The 22,228-nt window shown below is 39.4% G+C and overlaps 1 protein-coding gene across 4 annotated transcripts in view; it reads left to right on the top strand.

Moving 5' to 3' along the window:
• DYM (dymeclin) overlaps nucleotides 1-22,228 on the top strand; it is a 233,669-nt gene that overhangs the window by 25,259 nt on the left and 186,182 nt on the right. For 3 of the 4 annotated variants that reach the window (XM_036419857.2, XM_036419858.2, XM_045574528.1), the window contains exons 3-5: nucleotides 3,228-3,280; nucleotides 15,223-15,316; nucleotides 16,291-16,421. In XM_036419857.2, the coding sequence (XP_036275750.1) occupies nucleotides 3,228-3,280; nucleotides 15,223-15,316; nucleotides 16,291-16,421 (278 nt within the window). The remainder of the gene's footprint in view (nucleotides 1-3,227; nucleotides 3,281-15,222; nucleotides 15,317-16,290; nucleotides 16,422-22,228) is intronic. The other variant, XM_036419859.2, reaches the window with a different exon arrangement.

The following is a 22,228-nucleotide window of genomic DNA, read 5'->3' as shown; positions in this document are numbered from 1 at the left end:
AAGTAAGGCTTCAGGGTGCAGAAATTGCAGGGACACTGCGGAAAACAGCTCTGTGAGTCCCTTGTTTGACAGGCAATTACCAAGTGTTTGTCTTCTGGCTGAGCCCCTGCACCAGGCCAGGTGGGGATGCGTGGGTGAATGAGGCATTTTTCCTGTTCTCATGGAGCCTATCATCTGGGCGTCGCAGGTGCCTCTGACCCGCAGTGGTGATCACTGAGGAGGCTGTGGCAGAGGTGCTGTTTCAGAGCCCAAGCCTCTTGGACCTGGTCACAGAATGGCAGGTGCTGGCTGGCTTACCACCAGAGGGCGCTTTCCTAGAGCCACGAGATAATTCTCAGCCTTCCTAGTTTTCTGCATCCTTGAATGATAAAAACAATCGGACTCCTTCAGAAGACATATTATTTTACATTTGGAAGCAAATGAGTGTTTAAAAATATTTTAATAAAATTAAAACCTGGGGGCAGACCTTGCCTTGAGGGCTGGAGAGTGTCGAGTGTTTTTTGATGAACAGGGAAATAATTAATTTCGTTTTTTGGTAGTGAAGTGTCTGCCATTCATTCACTCAGTGCATTTTTATTAAGTGCCTGCTTTGCACCAAGCTGCGAATGCTGTGATGAGCAAGGAGCCCACAATCTAAGGGGCCACAGACAGACAATCGGGCAGTCTTACTACCCTGTGCTCTGTTTTGATTGGGTGCGTCTGGGGCAGATACCAGACTTCTCACCTGGTGCTAGGTGATCGAAGAAGGTTTCCTGGAAGAAGTAGTGTCTGAACAGTCTCACTAGTACATGTGTAATTAATCCTTTTTTAGGCTAATACTGTCTTAGAAATCAATCAGAAACCTGTTTTGGGAACCGTTCTGTTGAGAACAAATTGAGGAACTGAACTCTGTATTCTAGCCATCTAGTATATTTCCCCATGCTTGTATTTGCCCTTCTCCAATGTTGATTAATCTCCGCTTCCAAGAACATGCCAGGTTGTGACTGCAATGCCTAGGTACACTATTCCTGTGTCTGGAAAGCCCTTTCCTTTGGTCTGCCCCACTGATTCCTTTTGCTCCTTCAGGACACAGTTTCTTCCTCCAGGAAGCCTTCCTTCATTGCTCCTAGGGTAGGTTGGGTGCACTTCCCATGAGCTTAGGCAAAGGGCTGGTCTTGATTTTTGTACTTCCCAGGAGTCTCTGCTGCTCCATTCGTCTATGTAGCCCAGAGAGAGAGGTAGCATCGTTCATAGAGCCCAGCAGGTCCTGGGCATCCAGGTAATGTTTGTTGAATGAACAAATTCAGAAGTTTTTGAAGGTTATAACCACATGTGTATAATTAAAACTCTTGGTTCTAGCGAGCTTTGAGAGTGTTATTGACTGAAGAAGGTAGAAGCACCAGTGAAACAGATTTTATGCATGTGGTCTAGTTATTAACCTCATAAAGCTCTTTACAATCTTTTGCATTTTATACCTCTACTTTTTCCCCCCTGAGTAACCAATAAACTGAGTAATTCATAGTTCCCACTTCTTGCCAACTACTAAGTGTATTATTAAATCTTACCACAGTGATTTATTAATTAGAACCTTTTGCTTATTAGCAAAAATCACTTTGATTTAGCCTATGCCAGAAAGAGGGGATCATGTGATGAGGAGATAGGGGTGGAGTCTAATAGAATCGAAGATCATAAACACAGGCTTTGGGAAGAACTGGTCCCAAGAATCAGAAGGCCAGCGGGAAGCCTCAGAGGCCTCTCCGTTTATTGCTGCTTCTGTCCACAAGGCTCTTTTATTCATTTTCTTACTAACCAGCTCTCTCTGCCTCTCAGTGGGTGGAGTATGGTTTCCCATAACCCTCAGCTTTGCCTCCAAGTTCCAGCCATCAGAAAACCATTCTTTCCATCTCAATTCCAAATTCCCCAAGACTCTGGTGTGGCTTACATTAGACATCTATCTCTGACCAGTCACCTGTGGCCAGGGAGTGGGTCTTGCTGAGCAAGCCTGGCTGCCCCTGCTCTGCTCACCCTGAGCTGGAGATGGGAAGGTAGGAGAAAGGGATGGGAGGACAGCAGACTGACAAGATGTGAGACGTGCAGACACTCGAAAAATATCTAGGACCTGTAAGCACTTTATTGTAGGTTATTTCTAGATGATTTTGGCTAAAAATTTTTAAAATCTTAGATGAAGCTTAAGGACTTCATTTTGAAAAGATATTTATCTTTTTTTTTTTTTTTTTTTTTTTTAAAAATATGAATATAGTTTGAGGTTCTTAAGGGAATAGCATATCCACTGAAGCAGCCAGTGGGCCTTACCTTTGTATGGCCATGTATAATGCAGACCAAAGGGTCCTGGCCCTGGCCCTGTTCGGGCTCATGCAGGAGGCAACCATTTGATATGTTTCTCTCACATCGATGCTTCTCTTTGTCTTTCTCTTTCTCTTTCCTTCTCCCTGAAAATCAGTGGAAAAATGTCCTCATATGAGGATTAACAAACAACAAAAATCCCATTTCCTGAAAACAATGTTATTTTTCTAAATAAGTGTATCCCATGTACTCTCCTTACAAATGGACGGGGGTGGGGGTGGGGCTGCCTTTTGCTCTATATTGATGTGCCTTTGTCAAATTTTTCTAAGCCTCCAATCCCATCTTCCCTCCCTACCTCAATGCCTGAAAGGCATGGTGCCCTGAGCTCTTATCTTTTAGGAATGTCATATGAAGAATTATAGTAAATTTCCTAATTATATTGAAAATAGATGCTTCATTTTATTGTGCTGATTTGATTGTTCCCTACTATCTATATATATAAAACCCTAAGTGACTGGTCAACTGTTTGACCGATTACTGTGATGCGCACTGACCATTAGGAGGCAGATGTTCAATGCATGAGCTGCTCCCTGGTGGTCAGTGAGCTCCCACAGCGGGCGTGCCGCTTAGCTAGATGCCGGACTCATGGCTGGCGAGCACAGCTGTGGCAGCGTGAGCTTCTCCCGCCTCCACAGCAGTGCTACCGGGTGGTGGCAGGTGCAGCAGGACGGGCATGAGCGGGCTTCTCCCTGGCCATCTGCCGCCTCATGCACTGCTGCATCCCCTGAGGGGCTCCGCCAGTGCACGAATCTGTGCACCGGGCCTCTAGTGTATCATATTTTCCTTCTAAATTATTTTTCTCTTCTTCATTTTTATATATTTCTTTAGCATGTATATATTTAGTATTATAATTATTAATTATCTTTCTTCTTCTATCTTTCCAGTACTGATTTGAAGCTCTTGGAGGAGGCAACTATTTCAGTTTGCAGATCTTTAGGTAAGGTGGGGAAATGAGCATGTGTATATGTATGTATGCATATGTATGTGTGTGGGTACTTACTTGACATTTTCTATTATAAATTTTGATAGTGTAATATGTATTGAGTTAATGTTTTCTTGATGATGATGATGATGATGATGATGATAATAATAATAATAATAATAATTCTATTCATGGTGCTCATTGATGTTACTAGAATGTACCATTCAGTCATTAGCAATAAAACACATGCTTGGTTCATTTTCAGTAGTGGTAGTAGACTCTGCTAAGCATGTTTTATTGCTAAGGACTAGGTGGTACTTTAAAGATATCACTCTATTTTTCTGCTTCTCTCATTTTTGTTGAGATGAAAGCTGTCAATATTATTGTTTTCCTTTTGAAAATAATAGATTTTTTTTCTTGGGATGTTCTAAAGTTTTTCTCCTTGTTCTTTGGTTTTTAACATTTTAGAATAATGTGCTGAGAAGTGGTTTTCTTTTTTTGCTGTTTGCTGTTTGTAGAGCTTCTTAAATCTTTCATCAGTTTTGGAAAATTCTCAGCCATTATTGGTTTATACACTGTTTCTATCCTATTCTGTTTCTCCTTTCCTCTGGGACTTCTATTTTTTTTTTTTTTTTAAATCTTTATTGTTGAAAGAATTACATAAGTCTCCCTTTTCCCCCCATGGGACTTCTATTGTAGTTCTTTTAACATTTTCAGTATGTCTCATATGTCTGTTAAGACTTCTTCTTTTCTTTTTCTTTTCTTTTCTTTTTTTTTTTGGGTATAGATTAATGTTTTTCCATCAATTTTGGAAAGTTTGTTGTTGTCATTATTTTTGTTGGGCTTTTTATGTTCAAGTTTTTCCCTTCTCTGACCTTCAAGAATATATTTTCTTTTAACCTGCCTTTTGTTTACTAATCTTGTCTTCTATTGTATATCATATGCTGTTAAATCTATCTATTGAGATTTTTTAAATAAAAACTTAATTTTAGAGTAGCTTTAGATTTACAGAAAAGTTATAGAGCTATAGAGTTCCCATAGAACTCTCATCAGTTTTCTTTATTGTTAACATCTTACATTACTATGTTACATTTGTCACAATCAGAAAATCACCACTGATACAGTACTGTTAACTAAATCCAATACTTTATTCAGATTTCACTAGTTGTTTCTTACTGTCCTTTTTCTTCTCCAGGATCTCATTCATGATACCACAGTGTATTTAGCTATATCTCCTTAGCCTTCTCTGGTCTGCAATGGTTTTTTGGATTTTTCATACTTTTGATGATTTTTAGAGTTTTAAGGAGTACTAGTAGGGTACTTTTCTGAATTTCCCTCTATTTGAGTTTGTTTGATGTTTTTCTCATGGTTACACTGGGGTGATGGGTCTGTAGGAGGTGAAGTGCTGTTCTCAACACATCATATTAGGACTAAGTGCTATCACTGATTATACTGACCTTGATTACTTGGTCAGGGTTGTGTTTGTCAAGTTACTTCACTGTAAAGTTGCCCACCATCCTCCTTGTCTTCATTTTTGAAGGAAAGATTTTTCTGGATATAGAATTCTTGGTTGATATTTTATTATTATTTTTTAAATTTTTATTTTGTTGTGAAACCGGTTTGGCTCAGTGGATAGAGCATTGGCCTGCAGACTGAAAGGTCCCGGGTTCGATTCCGGTCAAGGTATCCTTGGTTGTGGGCACATCCTCCAGTAGGGGGTGTGCAAGAGGCAGCTGGTCGATGTTTCTCTCTCATCGATGTTTCTAACTCTCTATCCCTCTCCCTTCCTCTCTGTAAAAAATCAATAAAATATATCAAAATTTTTTAAAAAAATTTTGTTTCAAGTATTACAAATAGTTGTACATATGTCTACTTCCCCCTTCCCCCCTTCTTGGTTGATATTTTAAAAATTCTTTTAAAAAATATATTTTATTGATTTTTCACAGAGAGGAAGGGAGAGGGATAGAGAGTCAGAAACATTGATCAGCTGCCTCCTGCACATCCCCTACAGGGGATGTGCCCACAACCAAGGTACATGCCCTTGACCAGAATCGAACCCGGGACCTTTCAGTCCGCAGGCCGACCCTCTATCCACTGAGCCAAACCGGTTTCGGCTAAAAATTCTTTTGATGGTATCATTCCATTGTCCTCTAGTCTCCTTTCTTTCAGATGGGAAGTCTGTTTAATTGTATTGTTGCTCCCCTATAAATGATGAGTGTTGTTTTTTTCTTGCTGCTTTTAAGATTTTCTCCTTACCTTAAAATTTTTAAATTTATTTTTTATTCTACTTGGAATATGTTGATATTCTTGGATACTTAGATTAATGTTTTTCCATCAATTTTGGGACGTTTGTGGCCATTATTTTTGTTGGGCTTTTAATGTTAATTTTTCTTACTTTTTCCCCTGCATGCCCACAGGTTTTCTGGATCAGAGACAGAGTTATTAAGTACATCACTGTAAATAATACCCTGTTTTCCCGAAAATAAGATAGTGTCTTATATTAATTTTTGCTCTCAAAGATGCGCAAGGTCTTATTTTCAGGGGATGTCTTATTTTTCCATGAAGAAGAATACGGTACACATTTATTGTTAAATGAAAATAAAGGAAATTTATTACCTGTATACGGTACGGTAGTTGTCAACACAAACCAGACAAATTGTGAATCCTACCGTATCAAGAATTTACTCATTTATTCAATGACAATCATGTCATCATCTTCTGGAACATCATCATAACAATCCAATTCCTGAATTTCCTGGTGAATTTCTTGTGACTCCATTTCTTTCAGAATCAGTGGACCAAATCTCTCATGTTTAGCCGGGGGAGGGGGGGGCCCTATTTTTCGGGGGGATGCCTTATATTTTACTCAGAAGAAAACCTGTAAGTAGGTCTTATTTTCGGAGGATGTCTTATTTTGGGGGAACCGTGGTAAGTGCATTGTTCCTTCTTTGTCCTAGTTTTTATCTGCTAGGAGATCCTTTGAGAGCCAGGCCAGTTGTTTTCTGTGAGTAGCTGGGGGCTGGAGTGTGACTTTCTTCCTATAAAGGGGAAGGCATTAGCAGTCCCCCTCTTCTCCTCTTTACTCCAACCCCGTGGTGTGTAAATAAAAGCTCTTCAGGAGCCAGGTACACTCCCCCTGCCTCCCTGCCTTGGCTTTTTAGACCTAGAGGTGTTTTCAAGTTCTGGGACCTCATGTCTCTTTGAAATGTGGATGCTTAGGAAGATGATATTGTAGTCTCCCTTACTCCTTTGGAGTCGGCTTAGGTGCTTATCTTGTGATGTAACTGCTTGGCTTTCAGTGAGATAAGGAAGTTTTAAACACAGGGCTACAATTCTAATCCTGATGGTATGTGAAATGGTCCTAGGAGAAGTAAAAGCAGACATTCTCTCACTTCATAGCATAAATGTTTTGCAGACCCAGGAGACAAAGGTGTTTTTTTTTGTGTGTGTTTTTGTTTTTTTACAGGAACACTGAGAAATACAGGGAGGTTTTATTTCCCACAACTTTTTCAGATACTTTCTTCTCTGTGTCCATTCCTTCTGGGTCTCCTATTACTACTGAGTTTACTGAGTTCTGGGGGATGGCCGTTAACCATGAGATGTGGTTCTTCTCAGGCATGGCCCTGCAGGGATGTCCATGGAAAGCCCGAGGCAGTAACCAGGGCCCTCTGATGGGGAGTTCACTTTAAATCCTGCCTCCTCAGCACCGGGCAGCTGCTGCTGTGTTGATGTTGTTTCCCTCTCCATTTGCTTGCTTCCAATGGTTCCTTGGATTCGTTTTCCGTTGGCAGTGCAGGAGTCAGTCAAGCGTGACAGACAACTTCCTTGTACACAACTTCTTCCCTGTCATTTCCCTCTAAACTCTGGAGAAGTTCATCTGCTCCTTTGTGGCATCCAGTATTAACCTGAGAGGAAGTCAGAGACCTTCATTTCTTGTTTCTTTGTTCTTAAGTCTGTTTTCCCTGTAACCATTCTGATTAAATGTTCCTCATTATACAATACTTTGTGATTTTGCCTGTAATTTGATGAGGTCTTTTTATTGGTTTATTAAAAAGCATTTTTGTGAGCTTTTTCAATTCTGAAGTTTTCTGTAGTTATGGCTTTGGTTTTATTTGTTTTATTTCTTCTCCAACGTGGTATCGTCACCTGTGAGATTCAAGTCAGATTCTATTCTTTGCCTTCTGCATCTTCTTTTTCTTCATCTCTGTTCTTTTCTTCTAATTTCTCTTTTATATCTTGGGTTCAATGTTTATACATTACACTTCTTGTCTTTTAAGATTCTAATGAGCCGAAACCGGTTTGGCTCAGTGGAGAGAGCATCAGCCTGTGGACTGGAAGGTCCCAAGTTCGATTCCAGTGAAGGGCATGTACCTTGGTTGTGGGCACATCCCCAGTAGGGTGTATGCAAGAGGCAGCTGGTCGATTATTCTCTCTCATCGATGTTTCTAACTCTCTATCCCTCTCTCTTCCTCTCTGTAAAAGAATCAATAAAATATATTAAAAAAAAGATTCTAATGAATCTTTTAGTTGTTGCATTTTTAATCAGTCTAGTTTTTCTAATGTGTCAGTGCTCTCTTTTCATTATACTAATTTTTTCCGGGTGCTTTTTGTTCCTTTTAAAAATAAATGGTTCATTTTTCTATTTTCCACTAATGATGATTGTGTACCAAAGCTCTTTTTGCCAATTGTGATTCAGCTCTTCTGCTGAGGTTTCAGCATATCCTGTTCCTTATTTCGTTGTTACTATTGTTTTCTTCTTACTCATTAAACCAGCAAATATTTCTTGAGCACCTATAATATGATAGCCTATATCCTATAAGCTGGGTGAGTGACTGCAATAAAAACTGACCCCTGACCTCATGAATCTATCTTAACGGGGAAGCCAGACCATAATAAATACATAGTATATTTTATATAATGATGACTCTTCAGAAAAATAAAGCAGGGAGGAGGCAGAGAGTGAGTACCCAATGAAGGCACAGTGCTTGCTGCCGGAGGGTATGTCTATTAACCCTGCTCCTGTGTGGCTTCTAGAGGAGCTTGCTGAATCTGTCATTTTACTTGGAAGGTAGGCTGGTGCTGTGTTCTGGCCTGACTTCTAGAACATGTTTTGTACATGTTTGCTTGGTTTAACTGAGACTTTCCATTGTCTCCACTCCTTGGTTTTGGAGGGTGAGCAAATCCTAAAATCTCCAAATTCAACAGCTGGATCAACATTTTTTTCCTACCTTTACCCTCTAGCATAGTTGTTCTGGGTTTGGCTTGTTTCCTTTTTGTTACCTGTTATATTCTGGGAGTTGTAGCTTTTGAATCTATATAGAAAATTAACTTGGAGGAGTCACATAAATTTTCTTTTTGGGATAGACAGTAAGAAGATGACTTGTTCCTCAAAAGTACTTTCAGGCAGTTAGGCTTGCTAATGGTTACCAAATACATCTGTCTTTCAGGTTTTTATAATTTGTAGTTAGTGGAATTGTTTCCTGTTTTTTGGAAGAAGAACTGTATCATAATTCAGCATTTTTGTGAGCTTGTATCTTGTTCTCATGGGTATTTTATTTTTAGTTTTTTTACATTCATCCAAACGCAGACAGAATAATATAACAAACTCCCATATACTCATCTTCCAGTTTCAATCATTTTCATGGCCAATCATGTTTCATTTGTACCTCAGACATTTATTGAAGTATGACATATGTACAGAAAAGTGCACGGACAACAAACATAGCCTCATGTAATTAATTTGACACAAATCTCAGACATCATATCATTCATCTATCTTCACATATTAATTTGATACAAACCTTAGACATCATATAATTTCATCCAGAAATATTTTATTATGTATCTCATAATAAGGATTTTTTAAAGACAATAAATACCGTTATCTTATTAAAAAACAATTTTTAACATCATAAAATATTCATTCAGTGTTCAAATTTTTAATTGTTTGAATCTGGAGCAATATAAGGTCCTCACATTGGTTGATATACCGTATTTTTCGGACCATAAGACGCACTTTTTCCCCCCCAGAAGTGGGGGGAAAAAGTCCCTGCGTCTTATGGTCCAAATACAGCCTACACATATACAATACTTTAAAAAAAAAGTTTTTTTACTTGCCCGGCTCTGTGTGGTCTCTGTGTGCTTGCCCGGCTCTAAAATGGTTCTAAATGCTGCTGTTTACTTTACAGGGTTGATTACATGTGTTTATGACTGTGATGTTGGGTTTTAATGCACATAAAATATTTTAGGACACTATTTGTTTCAGAATCTTTTTTTCTTCATTCCCTTCTCTAAAAACTGGTGCGTCTTATGGTCCGGACCGTCTTATGGTCCGAAAAATACGGTATTTTTATGATTCTTCTCATAGATAGTTTCTTCCTGCATTTGTATCCTTTTTCTTTTCTCAATTTATTAAAGAAAGTGGTGGGGATGTAAAGTACACCAGAGGGAATATAGTCAATAATATGGTAATACTATGTGTAGAGTCAGGTACTAAATTTATTGATGGGATCATCTTGTAAGTTATATAAATGTCTAACCACTATACTCTATACCTGAAACTAATATAACATTGAATGTGAACTGTAATCCTATATAATAAAGGCCTAATATGCAAATAGACCAAACAGCAGAACAACTGGCCGAATGACTGGTTGCTATGACATGCACTTACCACCAGGTGGCAGATGCTCAATGCAGGAGCTGCCCCCTGGTGGTCAGTGTGCTCCCATAGGGGGAGTGCCACTCAGCCATAAGCCAGTTCATGGCTGGCAAGTGCAGTGGCGGTGGCAGAGCCTCTCCCACCTCCATGGCAGCACTAAGAAGCAGCAAGCTGAGCAGAAAGGAGCAGTGAGCAGGTGGGCGGTAAGGAGTAAGGAGTCCCTGACTGCGAGAGGGATGTCTGCCTGCCAGCTTAGGCCCGCTCCCCAAGCCTGCAGGCAGAAATCCCCTGAGGGGTCCCAGACTGCAAGAGGGCAAGGGCTGGGATGAGGGACCCCCACCTACAGTGCACAAATTTCATGCACTGGGCCTCTAGGTAAAAAAATAAAAAGTAATTAAAAAAAAAAGAAAATGGGTCATAAAGTTTCCCATAATGTAGATTTTTTTGATTGAATTGTTTCTGTCCTCTGTGTTTCCTCTATATTGGTTATTGGGTCTTGTGGCTCATGGGTATGTTAGTGAGATATTGGGAAAGGTTGTTTCAGGGCCTGAAGGAAGTTCAACCTCTCTCTTCAGGTGGAAATCCTCTTTATAATACCCTTACATGAGTGTTACTCAGACCTTGGTTGAACTCCCGTAGACGTGAAGAATTGCCTTCTTTATATAAAAGGCCAAATTAGTTAATAGATTTCTACAAGTTTAAGCTCTAGAGGCAAATGAGTTATTATGGTTAAGTACTATGATCCTAGTTGCACAATGAGGAAACTGATGAGGTGTGGGGAGGTTAAGTAAGTTGCCAGGTGTCACACAGCTAATCAGGGAAAGCTGGGGTTTGAACCTGGTCAGATCTGTAGTCTAGTTCCATTATGCTTTTCTGCCTTCCTGTCAGATGTCCCAGTTCCTACTCTGGCTCCTGAAGCTCATTCATCTTTAACATAGCATTTGATTTTTACCAACTATCAATAGGTTTGATCCTGTTCAAATCCATTGAGGTATTTTGGAATATTATACCTGTTGTTGAAACATCACTGAGTATACTTACTTTTATTAACTAATTGCCCCATTTGCATCTTGCCCAGAAGAGTACTGTGGAAACTTAACTATCTTAGAATATCAGCTTTATTATGGCAAAGAGCCCAGCCAGCATGGCTCAGTGGTTGAGCATCGACCTAAAAACCAGGAAGTCACGGTTTGATTCCTGGTCAGGGCACAGGAAGGTCACTGTTTGCTTCCTAGTCAGGGCACGTGGAGGTCATGGTTTGAATCCTGGTCAGGGCACATGCCCGGGTTGTGGGCTCGGTCTTCAGTGTGGGGCATGCAGAAGGCAACCAATCATTGATTCTCTCTCATCATTGCTGTTTCTATCTTTCCCTTCCTCTCTGAAATCAATAAAATAAAATAAAAATACAGGGAATTCTGTTGATAAGTATTTTCTTATACCTGAAACAGTGCTGATACATATAAGGAGCTCAATAAATACGTGCCAAATGGTTGAAAAAGGTACACAGAGTTTTAATTACATCTGTCTAGTAGTTTGATTGATCTTTCCAATAGACAGATTTGTTTTTTAATAGCTAGATATTTATAAATTAAAACAATTATAAAGTAATTCAGTAATAAAGGGGCTGTTGAATAAACAAGATTGTAAAGTTGGGATTCTGAATTATATCAGCTTCAACTCTTTATATTAGTATTTTGTTTTGGTTTACAATAGCTAGATAATGTTAATTTACATAAAGACACACTTGCAAAGAGTAACTGGGTTATTTTTTTTTTTTTTTTAAAGAAAAACAGTTTATCTTGAAACCTTATGATATTCTTTCATCAAACTAAGCCCAAAGATTGAAGGTAGGAAATTTGTGTTTCATAGAGAAACTATAACAATATCTAATATCTAATATCTAATCATCCACCTATCCTTGATTATGAAAGCTGGGCCAGGCCTGCCCTAATTTACAGCACACAGAGCAGGGGTTCTCCAGCCAGCAGCAGGGAGCTGTTAGCGATGCAGAGTCTCAGATCACACTTCACATGGGCAGAGTCAAAATTTAAACTTTAAATGTGATTTAAATATACATTAACCTTTGAAAAGCACATCAACTTCATTAGGTGTAGGGTGAACCTGAGATTCTGTACTTCCAACAGCTCTCAGACAATGCTGTTGCCACTAGTTCATGAGTGACACGTGTAACAGCAAGCTACTACAACTTCTGTCATAATGAGAAAGTTATACAGTTACATGCATTGACTCTCAGGCCGTGGCAGGAACACATATCTGGGAGATAGACCAAGTTAACTTGCCAATTATGGGCACAGAGCAGATACGCTGTAATGGTGTGCTTATATCCATGTACATTTTTAAAGTATGTATGTGCAGACCTGGATAAAAAATTCTGGAGAACGACATATTTTTATATCTTTGACACAGAAGTTTAGATATTATGCATAGAAATGGCAGCAAAAGCATAATTCTCAGATCTGCATAAAAATGAATTCTTCTGGCAGCACAAGCCAACATGTGTATTTGCATTTCTTGTTTTCAAAATAGTTAAAAATGTATTTCAAAAGTGAAAAAATACCCCAGAACTCCAGAATCTCACATTTTGAAAACCATCGATAAAGTGAAAAGACTGGGCATTTGTCACTAACATGTTGTTGACTTTGGGCCCAACATATAGCCTTTCTGAATTTCTTTTTCTTCCACCAGTAAAAGTAAATAAAGGTTCTGACTAAAAATAGTCTCTCCCTTAGGATTAATTCTTTAAAAAAAATATTTTCATTGATTTCAGAAAGGAAGGGAGAGGGAGAGAGAGAGAGAAACATCGATGATGAGAAAGAATCATTGATTGGCTGCCTCCTGCGTGCCCCACACTGGAGATTGAGCCCACAACTCAGGCATATGCCCTGACTGAGAATTGAACCACGGCTTCCTGGTCGACACTCAACCACTAAGCCACGAAGACTGGGCTAAGGTGAATTTTTCTGTGCTTCCATGCTCTATTAGTCAGGGTTTTCCAGGGAAACAGAATCCATAGAATGGATTTTTTTAAGGGACCTTCCTTGGTCCCTTAAAAAAATCCAAGGGACCAAGGAAGGTCCCTTAAAAATGTGTGTACACACTTTGAATAATTATAATTAAAAATGTATGTACACACTTTGAATAATTATAAAAGCAGTGTTTATTAAAATACATTTCGTTTTCAAAATTGAGCTGTCAGCTGAAATATGTATACACTAGAGGCCCGGAGCACGGCACTTGTGCTCCAGCAGGCAGGGTCCCTCAGCCCAGCCTATGCCCTTTAGCAGTTCAGGAGCGCTTGGGGGATATCTGACTGACGGCTTGGGCCTAACTGCAGTCGGATATCCTTAGCACTGCTGTGGAGGCAGGAAGGCTCCCACCACCACTGCTGTGATCACCAGCCGTCAGCCTGGCTTGTGGCTGAGTGGCCCTCCCCCAGTGAGAGCACACTGACCACCTGGGAGCAACTCCTGTGTTGGATGTCTGCCCCCTGGTGGTCATTGCATGTCATAGCGACAGGTGATTCTACCATTTGGTTGATTGGTATATTACCCTTTTATTATATAGGATTTTTTTTTTTTGAGACACCTGGCATATATAAAATGAGATTTATTATAAGAAATTGGCTCACATGACTATGAAGGCTGAACAATCCAGTGATCTGGTGTACATGCTCGAGGACCAAGGAAGGTTAATGGTATAAATTCCAGTCCACGTCCAAAGGCCTGAGAACTAGGAGAGCCAATGTTCGAGTCCCATCTAAGGGCGGAAGAAGACTGATGTTTCAGCTCAACAGTCAGGCTGATAGAATTCAGTCTTCCTCTGACTTTACTCTGTTGGCCCTCCATGGTGACGGCAAGCTGCTTTACTCAGTCTACTGATTCAATGAAGAGACCCTCTCCCCAACACACGGGGAATAATGTTAACTGGATACCTGGGTATCCGGTGGCCCAGTCAAGTTGACACACAAAATTAATCATAGCCTATGTCTTGCTCTGCAGCCTGATAGAACTTTAGAGTTTCATTGGGTCCAATTCCTTGATTACACAGCTGGTTTGGCATAGTGCAGGGCCAAGGATTTGAGCCAGTAGATAACGACGTGTCCTTGAACAAGCAAGAACGTAGAGGTGAGGCTCTGTAAAATTGAGGTCATATTCGTGCTTACGCCATATGTAGTTTTGAGGATTATAGTAGGTAATGCATGGAAAGCATTAAGTGTATTGTTCAGTATATATTAGCTGTGGCTTCTTTTCCAGATGAGAAAACTGAGGTGGAGAAGTTAATAATTTTGCCTGAGTTTCAATATTCCCTTATTATAGACTTGGATCTAGAAGCCAGATCTTTACATTTCCAATACAGTCTTCTCAACTCTAAGCTGGCTTTGTTGAAATACCTTTTAAACTTGAAAACAAATTTTAAACACATTCTTTAAAATTTTGCATAGTCAGATAGTGCCTCACTGGCCACATTATGTGTCTTCATTTTCATTAGAATAATTTGTGATTATCTGAATAGTTTTATCTCTATGGTTTATTATCTATACTAATAATAGAGGAATATGCAAATTGTCCAGGACACCATCACAGTAACGACTGAACAGCAGGTTGCGTGGGGCGACCAGGCTGGTGGGGGAGGGGTTATAGTTGGGGGCGGGCCAGCAGAAGGGGGCAGTAATGAGCGACCAGACTATGGCAGGGGGGGGGGGGGGGGGGGCAATTAGGGGTGATCAGGCTGGCAGGCAGAGGTGGTTAGGGGTGATCAGGCAGGCAGGCAGCTGAGCAGTTGTCCCGGATTGTGAGAGGGATGTCTGACTGCCGGTTTCAGATATCCCTCAAGGGATCCCCGGTTGGAGAGGGGGAAGGCTGGTCAGAGGGAACCCCCCCATGCACAGATTTCAGGCACTGGGCCTCTAGTATTCTTTATACTGGGGATATGAATGATCAATTTTTGAGCTTTTTAAGCATCTGTTTTTCTAAAGAGAATGATGTGTGTATGTAAATTGTGTTTGTATATTAACTGTTACATGTTATCTTTACAGTTTTGGGTTCTCCGATAAGATGGCTATTTTCTCCTGATGTTTCTAGCACTTCCATTTTGTACATAGTTTTTTTGTTCAGAAATAATTCCAGCCAAGTAGCAGATTCTCTTATTGCTTATTGACAATAGGCTGATCCATGAGCAACCTCAGTTTGATATTTGATTTTATAAGTGTTATGATACACTCACTTTGCTTTTGATTTTTAATTTTAACTTTTTAAAATCTTTCTTTCTCTTGCAGTTGAAAACAATCCTCGAACAGGAAACCTTGGTGCATTGATTAAGGTCTTCCTTTCTAGAACCAAAGAACTAAAACTTTCAGCAGAATGTCGGAAGTAAGCTGCCTGGTTGATCATGTTCTTTTCGTATTTAACAAGGAGTATTTTCATCTATTAGAAATTGATTATGATCTTTTAAAAGCTATTCAAGGAGTTATATTTATTATTAAGGGGGAAAAGTACAAGAGAGGTTTTAATTTCCTGTCCAAGTCACTGGGGGGAGATGATGAATTCTGGAATCTGCTTTCAGCATTTTAGATAATCTCTAGAAATATATTATGTAAGTAGATTAATAGTGAAGTAATTATTACTAAAAAGGTCATTATTCCTCATTATTACTGCTGGACATATGACTTAATTTGAGTATTATTTCATTCCACATCTGTTCCCTTAGTTTCTTGCATTAGATGAAAGAAGATTCAGATTAGGTATTATAGTTCTATATTAGATGCAGTGGAAAGCTAACCTTTAATGTGCTCAAGCATTTTTTAACACCATTTTTTTTTCTGGTTAGCTCTTAAGAGATTACTCATTGTCCAGCTCCCAAGCAAATTATATTGAATCCAACAAAAGTTTTTCTTGTGAGTTCACGGTTATTAATATAAAAAGCAAATATTGTACTGTGCTTCTGGTGATACTCCATTTAAAAATTTTGTTGTGTATTTGCATATATTCTTCGTATGGTACTATGTATTTTTAATTATTTTAGCTTTCTTTTCTTTGAATTGCCTGTGTGTGGGACAGTTATAAAGTTAAGAACAAAGAGCAATCATGCCTAAAGGATAATATTTTTATTATGTTGACTTGCTATATACAATACATAGAATGAAATATGAAGTAAACTGTAATAGATTTCACTGGTTCAGTGTCGTAAATCATGAGCCATTAAAAGATATGGACATTATTCTAATATTACAAATACAACAGGCAAAACGATTGATCAATCATGAAGAAATCATTGATTAGAAATAAACTGATCGTGCTCATGATTAAATATTGATTGTTATGTAACCTTGATTTTTCTTTTTTAGTCACATCTTCATTTGGCAGACAAACAATGCTTTGTTTATTATTTGCTATTTGTTGAAAGTGTTTATCTGTGAGATGTCAGAAGAGGAATTACAACTTCATTTTACTTATGAAGAAAAATCTGGCAGTTACAGTAAGTATTGCCTTTGAAGATGTTCTGGGAATCACATGTGTAACAACATATAAGCACAAAATTTGAGGAATAAAATTAAAATTTTGAAAAATCTATTTTTCCTCTCATAATTTTTTAAAAAATATATTTTATTGATTTTGTACAGAGAGGAAGGGAGAGAGATACAGAGTTAGAAACATCGATGAGAGAGAATCATCAATCAGCTGCCTCTTGCACACCCCCTACAGGGGATATGCCCACAACCAAAGTACATGCCCTTGACCGGAATCGAACCTGGGACCCTTCAGTCCACAAGCCGACGCTCTAGCCATTGAGCCAAACTGGTTTCGGCCCTCTCATAATTTTCATTTTTAAATAACCTGACACTGTCACCCTTCCCCCCCACCCCCCACGTATTAATTTAAAAGAACCAAGACTCTCATTGTTTTTATCCTTTTTTTTTTTTTAGAATAAGGCAGCCAGTAAAATTGAAACTTTTATTTTTATTTCATGCATATGAAACATAAAAATAAAAATCATAGGGATTTCTTTCAGAAAACAGATGTCAGTTTAAGTACCATTACTAGGGCAATGCATTATTAAGTGAGACAACCAATCAGATGATTTTTGTAAGTATTAAAGGTTACTTTCATAGATATAACAATAGTTTCTGAGTCTGGATGTCTTTGGGATTATTTGATCAGAAATAACATTTTCAAGGATAGCTTTATGATTCTGATGTATGTCATCCTTTTCTGAAAATACAGGAAAAGGTTATTGTTTTCTCTTGATATTGCTGACAGTTTTCTTTTTTTTGCTTATAGTTTTTAAGATCAGTTGCTCGCATTTTATTCCTTAGTATTAAAAGTAACAACCTGAAAAGTAAAAGGGAAGAATGGAATTGTTAACAAATGAAATTTGGGCAACGTAGTGTTTTGCATCTAACCTTCATGCTATCTCTTCTCTTTCTAAGGCCAACGGCAGTGATGGTCTTGCATTTCTTGGGTTTATTTTTCATAGCACATCGTTGCTTGCATTAGGTGTTCTTGCTTATTACTTAGAGCTTTTACATTGATTTGAGCTTTAAGACACGAATATGTTTAATTTCGTGGTTTGATAATCAGCCTTCCAAGTTTGTTAACTGTATATTACTGGAGGCCTGGTGCATGAGTTCCTGCATGGGTGGGGTCCCTTGGGGTAGCCTGCGGAGGTTGGGCCCCAGCTTGCGCCCCCAATCTCTCACAGCCCCGTAGCCCTGCCTGGCATCCTGCCTTGGCCTAGCACTGCCCACTCACCTGCTCCATCATCCTGCCACTGTCCCGTTCTTGTCGGGGCCCATTGGGGCCAGCAATGCCTCCACTGCTGCCAGTTTCCATGTCACCAACGCCCACCGTGTTCTGTGCCACCCCCTGGTGGTCAGCACATGTCATAGTGAGTGGTCAAACTCCTGGTCTCCTGGTTGAACTGCTTGAGGAGACAATTTGCATATTAGGCTTTTATTATATCAGATAATTTGCATATTAGGCTTTTATTATCTAATTTTTATTAACAAATTAGAGCTTTTAATCAAATTGTGTCTTGCTAGTTTTGTCAGTTTTGTTAATGCTAGGCTTTGTCTTTGTGGGACCAACAGTGCCAAAACAGTTCGCTTAGGGAGTTGTAAATCTTTGCAGGAAGTGTTAGCAGTAAGAATGGAGTGAATATTTATTCCCAGAGAGCCTAAGAGGATAGCCCAACCAGCACTGTAACCTTAACACTTTGTCTGTATTATGTCATAAAATTGTGTGAATTTTAATACTTTTATTTAACCACATTATCAGTTATCCTATATAATAGAAGCCTAATTTGCAAATTGACTGAACAGTGGAACAACCAGTTGCTATGATGCACACTGACCACCAATGGGGAGATGTTCAATGCAGAAGCTGTCCCCAGCCCACAGGCCCTAACCCGAGGCAGCAGAGGGCAGGGCCAGCAAATTTGTGGCACCAGGCCAGCCAAGACAGGTCCCGAGGGCCTCCCTCCCCCATCACCCTGCCAGTTGCCCCATGGATCAGCCTTGATCACTGACCAGGCCTAGAGACCCTACCTGTGCATGAATTGTGTACACTGGGCCTCTAGTCTATATATATAAAAGCCTAAGTGACAGTTACAACCGGTTGAACAACTGTTGGACTGGTCGCTATGATGCACACTGACCAGCAGGGGGCAGATGCTCAATGCAAGATCTGCCCCCTGGTGGTCAGTGTGCTTCCACAGCTAACCTTCCCCCAGCTGGCTAACCTCCCGCAGCCCCTTTCCCTGGCTGGCCAGCTCTAATCAGGGCTGGGCGAGACAGCCTCGATTGGCTCCAATCATCAGCCAGGCCAAGGGACCCCACCCATGCACAAATTCGTGCACCGGGCCTCTAGTTTACATATAAAAGTATTTTTCATTATGGGACATTAAGTAAATTGATGCACTTGAGAGATACATTGTGTTTGTTTTGGGGCCAAATGTGTTTGAGGTACCCTCTCTATACCTTCACGCCCTGCTCATCTTCAAGTTGGAGAAGCATGTGTGTACCTTAGGCCACATTCTGGGTGGCCTAAGGTAGAATCAGTGTGAAAATGACACTTTTCCAGCCATGGCCACATTGTCAAGATGGTTGTGTCATTGAAAGGGCCGTCTGTGAGGTCTGATAATTGGTGATTCTGTCTGTGCTGACAGACTGTCCTCTTTTATACAGTTAGCAATTCAGACTTTTATACATGCTCTTTTCATTTTGTTCTTTTTATTTACAGTTGAGTTTCCTTAACTGGTGGACCGACAGGAAACTCAACTGTAAATATATTTTTAAGGTTAAAGACTAGCTGTTTTTGACATATGTAATTATTTTCATCTTAGCCTACATGTTGTTAGTTTGAGACTTCTTATCACATAGTAAAGTCTTTTTTATATTTTTTGCCAATGTCTTTTTACAGTTTATGAAAGTATAATGCACAGATATTGTTGAAATGGAAAAAAATGGAACCTTACTATGCAGTAGCTGAAAACATTCATTTTTCTGCGAATATCTAATTAGGTTTGTGAGAAGGACTGTTTAGGGCACATGTGTCAAACACAAGGCCCGCGGGCCAAATCCGTCCCGCCAGGCCTTGCAATGTGGCCCGCACCGCGCTGTCATCACTGCAGTCCGCTGCGTTTCCATCACAATGACAGTTTATGACTGTTCAGTAAACCATTCGGCCCGCAATTTAGGCTGGATTTTAGATTTTGGCCCCTTCTCTGATTGAGTTCGACACCCCTAGTTTAGGGATAGATAATATACAGTAGTACAGGTAGTGTGAAAGGTGAAATGACAGAAGTAGAGAACCATCTGCAAACAGTTGAGCAAAATTAAGAATAAACAACTATTCTCAATTCAGAGACTGAAGATAGAAGCAAAAAAGGGGGATGGATGGGAGGAGATAAGGTAAGAGGATGGTCCAAAGAGGAGGCCACTGGGATCAGCAGCTCAGGGAGAGCACAGGTTTGCATTGAGGGAACATACTGAGGGGAAGACAGGCAGGTCATTTGCTAAGAGCTGGGAGAGCAGGGCATGTGGGCCTGCGGAGCGTAGTAACCTGTTAGCACAGCTTTGTGGAGAGAAGAGAGGATAGGGACTTGTCAAGTCCGAGGAAAAGGCTTGCTTAACTACATTTCCTTGGCGTAAAAGAGTTCCATATAAATTTATTTCAAGAAATTATTTTGTGGGGCTTGCTCTCAAGCGTAGTGAATTCAACATACCTGTTTATTTTTGCTTTCTCCTGAAACCCCAATAAAGTCAGTAAGGGACTTATAAAAAGTCATGTACTCATTCCTCAGTTTAAGAGGAGGAAAGGGGGGTACAATGTTAACATTTTGTAAGTTGGAAAATTGAGTAATGGTGAACCCAACTAACTGATCAGAGAAAACTGACAGCTAAATGCCTTCAGGGTTGGAGAATTCTAGAAAAAAAGCTAGTTCTTGACTCAGAACCCTGGAAAAGCTTAGGAGTTGGAAGTATCAAGTGTGTTCAAAGCAGACAATGTTATTTTTTAAAAAGAGGAAGTCCATTTGCTTTTCGTTAAGTTATGATGAATATTTACAGGCATATTTGAATTTGCTAATTAGAAGTTTAAATATGATTTTTAATATAGAATAGTAATTCCAATATTAGCTTCACAATGGTTTTCTGAATATATTTAGAGTAAATATAATCTAGCCATGTGTCTTCCATTTTTGCTCTAAATTTTTCAGGAACACTATTCACCTGTTATTGGAATATAGCTCTGTTATTTTTTGAGTTTTTTAGTGCTTGTATTTGGCACCGTGTGGTATTGGGCAGCACTGAGAAATAACAGCTTAACTTTACTAATGTAAAGAAAACAACAAAGATTAACTCTCTATCTGTAACTATATTTTTTAATAATTATATGTAACCTGATTTAAATGACCCATGTGTTCCTTTTTTTCTGGCCACTTCTTTGTTTTCCACCAGCACTGTTTTTTCTCTTCTCAAATGAGTGGTTTTTAAAAATCGTTTTGCCCTCTCTCCCCTCTCACTCTGATGAAAGACGTTGGATTATGACATTATTCTACTGTGCTCTGGTCCACTCCCTAAGGCCAAAATGAGAGTGTGGTATCTTAGCGTTTGGTAGCGGAGGGTGCCAAACAGGAAGAATAGGAAGTGAAGCGTAGTTTCAGGTATGGATTATTGGAGCTGTTGGGACCACAGATACCACCTTGTCTTTCTTGCTTCTTCCTCTGGTGATGCTCATAGAGATCAGAGATGTAGGGTTATGGCTTCAGAGTGAGAGAACCCCAGAGATAGGGGTGAGATTTCAGTTCTGCATAATACTGATAATAATAGTTTACATTTACTCATTGTTTGAAATTACTTTGGATATTTAAGTCAAGGACTTCAGTATGCGTTGGTAAATGTATAATGTATCACCTGGATGTGTAAAACTAATATATTGTATTTCAGATTTCTTCCCTAGTGTGGTTCATAGTACTCACTTACCATGGGGTTTGTATTTAGGGTCTTCAGTGAAACATGGGATGGTTGACTGGATTCCTCCCCCCGACCAACTTGGTTTAATAGCAGGTCTTTAAAAATAATGGAAACATGGAACAGACTGATGAATCTCAGAGGGAAAGGGGATGGGAAGAGATTAATCAAAGAATGTATATGCATATATTCATTGCCCTTGAACACGGACAATAGGGTGGTGCAGGATAGGGGCAAGGCAGGCACTGGTGGAGCAGGACAATTAGGCGGGGGACAGGGAGACATCTGTAATACTCTCTACAATAAAGATAAAAAATAGAACAATAGAAAAAAATAATTTATTAGGTGTTTTTTTTCTTCTCCTTTTTTGGGAGTCTGGATTTGGGTTCAAATCTGGGCTCTGCCCCTTACTTTAAGTAAACTAATATCTCTGGGCCTTGCTTCTTCATTTGTAAAAGGATGATAATCATACCTACACTTTAATAGTTATTATCAGGATTAATGTGGGATAAAGAGAATGAAATAACACAGTGCCTCTTCAAGGGTAGAGTTCTCAAATAATAGCTATTTTATTAATTAGTAAATTAATTTTATTTTATTTTAATATTTTATCCAGAAGCTAAGATTTAAACTACTAAAACACTTGACTGCAGCTTAGAGGCAATTTAAAACTCTTAAAGAGATAAAACTAGGTTGTAAACTTCACAGTACAATAAACATACTGAATCTCTGCAGTCTTTTGCTCAAAGAACCTCAGTTTACTGGGTCATTCAAACTTCAAGGACTTTTAAGATCATCTTTCTTGAAATGCATG

Source organism: Pipistrellus kuhlii, unplaced genomic scaffold (genome assembly GCF_014108245.1).
Source record: "Pipistrellus kuhlii isolate mPipKuh1 unplaced genomic scaffold, mPipKuh1.p scaffold_m20_p_6, whole genome shotgun sequence".
Classification (NCBI taxonomy): Eukaryota; Metazoa; Chordata; class Mammalia; order Chiroptera; family Vespertilionidae; genus Pipistrellus; species Pipistrellus kuhlii.
Note: the sequence above shows the minus strand (reverse complement) of the source record. Positions and strands in the feature narration are given on the sequence as shown.